At 28.2% G+C, this 5,987-nt stretch overlaps 1 protein-coding gene across 1 annotated transcript; it reads left to right on the forward strand.

Moving 5' to 3' along the window:
* The first annotated feature begins 3,926 nt into the window (after nucleotides 1–3,926).
* On the forward strand, nucleotides 3,927–5,162 carry LOC148581736 (protein FAR1-RELATED SEQUENCE 5-like). Its single transcript, XM_088501050.1, has 2 exons — nucleotides 3,927–4,004; nucleotides 4,434–5,162. The coding sequence occupies exons 1-2, from the start codon at nucleotides 3,927–3,929 to the stop codon at nucleotides 5,160–5,162; spliced, it is 807 nt and encodes a 268-aa protein (XP_088357176.1).
* Nucleotides 5,163–5,987: the final 825 nt, after the last annotated feature.

Genomic DNA, 5,987 nt, shown 5'->3' on the forward strand with positions numbered 1-5,987 from the left:
TTAAGCACAAGATAAACCGCAAAATTGGGGTTTATCAAATACATAAGGGTTATTTTTGTCAACATTATGATAATTTGAGAGTGAAATTAGTAGTTAACCTATAAGACTATTATAGGCTAATTTTTTTACTTTCTTTCAAAAATATATATAATAGTTATGAAGTTAAATCGACTACTATGCATAATTCTATAAATGCAACGGCGGATTTACGGGGCCTAAGGTGGCCATGGTCTTCCCCCCCATTTTTTTAAAAAAAATTAATACTATTAGTTTATTATTATTATTATTATTATTATTATTATTATTATTATTATTATTATTATTATATTAATACACTACTTAATATGTATAAATTATAATGTGTATTATAATATATTAGTAGTAATTAACAAATAGGTTAAAAAAATAAAAACGTATAAATATATAAATAATTAAAAAATTATTAAAAAATATAGGTTTGTATTAATGTAAAAAAATAACAACTATAACAAAATTTTTTATTTTGATTCTTTCTATGCAATAGAAACAATTAAATAGACTTTTTAAATAATAAAAATTATTAAAACAAGACTTTAAAATAAGATAAAAGATGAATTTTTAGCAGATTATATGATTGTATATGTTGAAGAAGAGAATGTTTCAAAATTTATTTCAGATGATAAATTTATAATTTTAGTTATATGAAATATCACAGAACAAATTTAAAAATATAAAAATTCTAAAGTTTGTAGTTAAATGTTAATTTCTATATAATATAATTATTAATGTTGACTTATATACTATAAATTATATTTTGTTAATTTTTTATTTTATTATATTTTAATTTATTTTGTATTTAATTTGGCTCCCCTTTTATAAAATTTCTAGATCCGCCACTGTATAAGTGTATGAATAGAAATCAATTTAAGTTGGTCTAGTAGTTAGTTTACTAGTCTGCTTAAGTAAGTATTAGAGGTTTGAATTTCATTTTATGCATGCAGCAACCTATTAGCCAGTGACAAACTCTTAAATAGATCTTAAATCTTCAGCGGATTAGTCCTTAACCTGTCAAATTGACAGATATCGTAAAAAACAAAAAAAAAAGTGCATAAACAAATTCAATATATAATTCATTTAGTAGTTGGGTTTAGCTAACACGACTCATGTAAAAAATATTTTTAGTAAAAAATTTTAAATGTTTTATTTTTTAATAAATATAATAAAAAATTAAACTTATAATTTTTTTCTAATTAATTACAATAGCGTTTGTTTAGTGAGTGTGTCTACTAAATTTTATGGCACGGTGACACATTTACACACACATTTCATGTTTAATTTTTGAAGACACAAAATAAAGGTTAGTACACACAAAGAAGACACAAAATAAAGGTTAATACACACGTACATAAAATTTATGTACTACCAAATTAGTGAGACATTGAGACACAAATGTTGAGACATAATTTTTTTTACTTTTATCTTTAATTAAATTTCATAATTCTAATTTTGTCCTTCTACTCTAACATTTCTTTTTCCTTTCTTTTCTTCTTCATCTTCTATGTGTTTGCCATCCATCTTCCTTCCCTTTCTCCTTTGTCTCTCCTCTATCTCTTTTCATTGTTACTTCTTTTTTTTTTTTTTTGTCTTTTCTACCTGTCACATTTCATCTTTTTTATTTTTTGAAACTCCTCCACTTTTATCTTCACTTTTTTCTCTTTTGGAACACATTCTTTCTCTTATATTTGCTACAATGAATTTTCTTTCTCACTTTTAGAGAAGTTTGCGTGTCTAGATTCATGACAAACACAATAAATTTGTGATGAAATGAGAAGAATAGATCTAAAAACAATAACAAAGATCTTAAAAATAAAAGCAGTTCTCATTTCTAGATACTGGTATTTTTTTTTGAAAAATATTTTTTTATTTTATATTTTTTAATCAATAATTTTTTGTATTTATTTTTTTTTTTGGTACTATTAGATTTTTTTTGGATTTGAATTATTGTTTTAGTAAAGAATGATCTAGTGAAAAATGATAATAAAAAAATTGTGTTGTAATGATATGATAGTGTAAATTGAAAATGATAAAAAAAATTTTAACCATTTGTGATGTCTGGTACAAATTATTTTATTAAACAAAATATATAAATACTAATTTTTAAATTTATATATTACCATATCTTAATGTCTATATTAATTTTTTATTGAGACACCAAACAAACATGTATTAACAAGCATATATATTCTTCACATTTGCTTGTTCAATATACTCTTAGTATGAGTGGTAAAATGGGTTGAATTCGTCGAGCTGATCCGTCGAACCCGCTAAGAAAGGCGAATCGAGTTAAAATTTAGAATCCGCCAAATTAAAAAATCCACCAAACCTGCACCGCCAAATTTATGGGTTTTGGCAGGACAGAACGGGCTGGCCCGCCGGGACAAGAATTTTTATTTTTTTTATTAAATAAAAGAGTAATTATTACTACAAAATTAATAATTATATAATTTTCAAATACTTTTTTATTTTTTATTTTTATTCTTCTTTTAGTTATTAACTTTATTTATTTAATTTTATAATTTTGTATATATACTTAAATTATGTTACTTATTTTTAAAATAAAAATGGTTCGATTGACAAATATTATTTTAAATAATTTTATTGAAGTTAAATATTAAAAAAATAAAAAATTTATATTATAATTTAATTATTTTTTATTTGTATTTTAATTTTTTAATTATTATTTTTTATTAATTTTAATAAATTTTATTTTTTAAAAAAAGTAAAACAGATTAATCTACCAACTTGTCGATTCGCCATAAAATGAGACAAATTAGTATTTTAAATCCATCCCGTTCCGTTTTATGGTACGGAACAGAGTGAATTAGGACAGATCGACCGCTTTGCCACCCCTAACTCCCAATTGTTTGCGTTTCTAACTTTCTATTAAGTGGGATTTGGATTCTCTAAAATTTGAATTTCACTTTAGAGAGTAAAGTATCATTTTTCATCATTTATTTTATAGGTGAGACCAAAAATAAATATAAAAGAAAAATTATTCAAGGATAAAAAAATTATACTTTATCCTCTAAAATACAAATTTAAAATTTAAAGGATCCAAATTCTCTCAAGTGAGTGACATCTAAGATTTTGATATACTCAATTACTCACGCATTTGTTTGTTTGATATACTCACGCATATGAAGTACTAATGTATGGTTAGGTATTCCTCTTTTCTACTTTTCTTTTCTTTTCTTTTTCCTTTTTAATCACCCTTTTTGTTTGACACATCGTTTATTGGATATGCTTGAATCAGGCAACATACAAATTATATGTCCAGTAGCTAGAATGATTCCAAGTTTCCAACAATATTTAAGTATGGTCGTTCCTTCTTTATCAACTTGACTAAATTATTGGTAATGCTACATAAGCATTTTTGGATATTCTAATTATTGTAGTAGAGAATAAAATATTTAACGATGAATTAATTTTTTTGTGAGTATATCCAAAATAACATAATAATTATGTACGATATCAGATGTGTCATATTTATATATATTATTAGATTTTATTAAATAAAAATTAAAGACTAATATAAAAAAATAATTAACATACGAGTGATTTTACTCTACAAATTTTATAAGTCTTTTAATTGATGTTATGTTCAAACGTGCCTATCATGCACGTATGTTTCACGCGCTTCTAACAGATTTTAACTCAATCAATGCGCGTATATATAACTTTCTTTTTTGAAAGGATTTCGTTTCCTTTTTTCGAATTTCTTGCCTTCTCTCTTCAATCTCTTTCGTGCGTTTCTCTCTGCCTTCTCCTTCGTCTTTTACGTGCATTTCTTTCTGCTTTCTCCTTCTTCATTTACGTGCTTCAGATTTTTCATTATGCGTTTATCCATTATTTTTTTACATCAAGTTGTGAAATCGTTTTTGAAGATAATGGATGATTCAACTTCAGATTGCCAGCTGAACCAGAGCGAAGTGGATTTTGAAACTGAATCCAATGAAGTTCCTGAGGTGTGATTTAGTTTTAGTTAGTAATTGAATCTGAATTTGAATCCAATTAGTAGTTTTTGATTGTGTAGCAGAATAATGCGTGCACCTTGCCTGTGATATTTGCTGTTTATTCTTCCTTGTTTGAATTGAATCTAATGTACTAGTTCTCATTAAAATTAAAATAATTTTGTCCGTTTTATATCAGACATTCGGGTGTAGATCAGCAATAATTGGGTGCATTTCAGGAAAGTTTTGGTGTATTTACAGTTTATGACTTTTCATCTGACGGAGGGTGAATTGTCTTATTATTTTAGTTGAATTGTTTTAGTTTCTATTTAGTTATGATTCATGAATCTGGTTTTCTTATTTTTGATGATGGTTTTATAGTTGTATTTGCATTCTATAGTTTATGTTTATTTTAATATGGTGTATTTTGAGTGTATTTTGCAGACCTTCTGTGGTATTGATGACCACTTTGTCCCCAAAGTTGTGATGACTTTTAACACCCTTGAAGATACTGTAAAATTTTACAAGAATTATTCAATGATTGCAGGTTTTTCTACAAGATTTCAGAGCACAAATAAGAAGGAAAACAAAATTAAGAATCAATTGATTACATGTAGCAGAGAGGGAAAATGGAAATCAAAAATATCTCCGGCCGAGAAGACAAATCCGTCAGCTGGTTTAAATTGTCTTGTAAGAATTTATATACACGTATTGAAGAATGTTGGTGTTTGGATCATTTCGAAGGTCGTGTTGCATCATTCACATCCTTGCTATCCAGATCAAGCACAGATGCTCAAACAGCACAGGGAACTAAGCATGTCCGTACCTCGTACAATAGAGAATAACGAGGAAGCTGGTATCAGACCTAGCAAAACTTTGCAATCATTTGTTGCAACAGCCGGAGGTCACCGCGAGTTAAATTTTATCGAAAAAGACGTGAGGAATTACATCACTAGAGAAGTGCGGAATGTTTCGGAACAAGAGGATGCAAAAGAATTCGGGAAATACTTATTAAGAATGAAAGAGAAGAATCAGAATTTCTTTTTCGAGCTCGAACTCGAGGATGATCAGTCCATTAAGCTTGCTTTTTGGGCGGATGCAAGGAGCAGAGCTGCCTGTGAGTATTTCGGAGATGTTATTTCATTTGACACCACCTACAATACAAATAGGTAACATGCTGTTCTGGTTTAAGATGCTGAATTAATGTTGTTTTATGAATCTGCTTCAGAGGTGTATATTGGAGGTTTTTAGGTGTATAAGACAATTATTTCGGTGTATTTTGTTGATTTTAATTCTGTTTCATCGTAATCTATTTCATGTATAATCTGGTTTGTGGTTCTTTTGTCGGGGTGAATCACTACGGTCAGTCAACACTTCTTGAATGCGCTTTGATGAAAAACAAAGATATTGAATCATTCAAATAGTTATTTCAATGTTGGCTTCGTTGTATGGGAGGAAATGCTCCGAAAGGGATTCTCATCGATCAATGTGCATCGATGCAAAGGGTTATCGAGGCTTGTATGCGGACAATAATTCACCGTTGGTGTATTTGGCACATCATAAAGAAGATTCCAGGAAAATTAAACGGCTACAAGAGACACATAGAAAACAAACAAGAAATGAGCCATGTTGTTTGGAACTCTCAAACCAAAGAATCATTTGATAGGAATTCGGATGATTTTCTGCTGAAGTATGGTCTTGTGGACAACAAGTGGCTTTCAGGTAATGACATTTAAAATCTGCAGTAGAGGTGTAAATTGCATGTTTTTGGGTGTATTATAGTCTGATTTGGGTGTATTTTGCAGATCTTTGCGAAGACCGTCATATATGGATTTCAATTTATCTGGATCACCACTTCTGGGCCGGAATGAGAAGCACACAAAGGAGCGAGAGCATTCATTCATTTTTTAACAAGTTTATTACCCGGAATAGCTCACTTATCCAATTTGTCAAACAATACGATAATTGCCTCGGAAGCAGGGAGCAAACAGAGAGAGA

Source organism: Arachis ipaensis, chromosome B10 (genome assembly GCF_059453495.1).
Source record: "Arachis ipaensis isolate K30076 ecotype BB chromosome B10, ASM5945349v1, whole genome shotgun sequence".
NCBI classification, from domain to species: Eukaryota; Viridiplantae; Streptophyta; class Magnoliopsida; order Fabales; family Fabaceae; genus Arachis; species Arachis ipaensis.

Bases quoted from the DNA above. Each gene is read 5' to 3' on its own strand.
- LOC148581736 (XM_088501050.1), top strand. From the start codon at position 3,927: ATGGATGATTCAACTTCAGATTGCCAGCTGAACCAGAGCGAAGTGGAT. The intron at 4,005-4,433 runs GTGTGATTTAGT...TGTATTTTGCAG, and splicing joins AATCCAATGAAGTTCCTGAG to ACCTTCTGTGGTATTGATGA.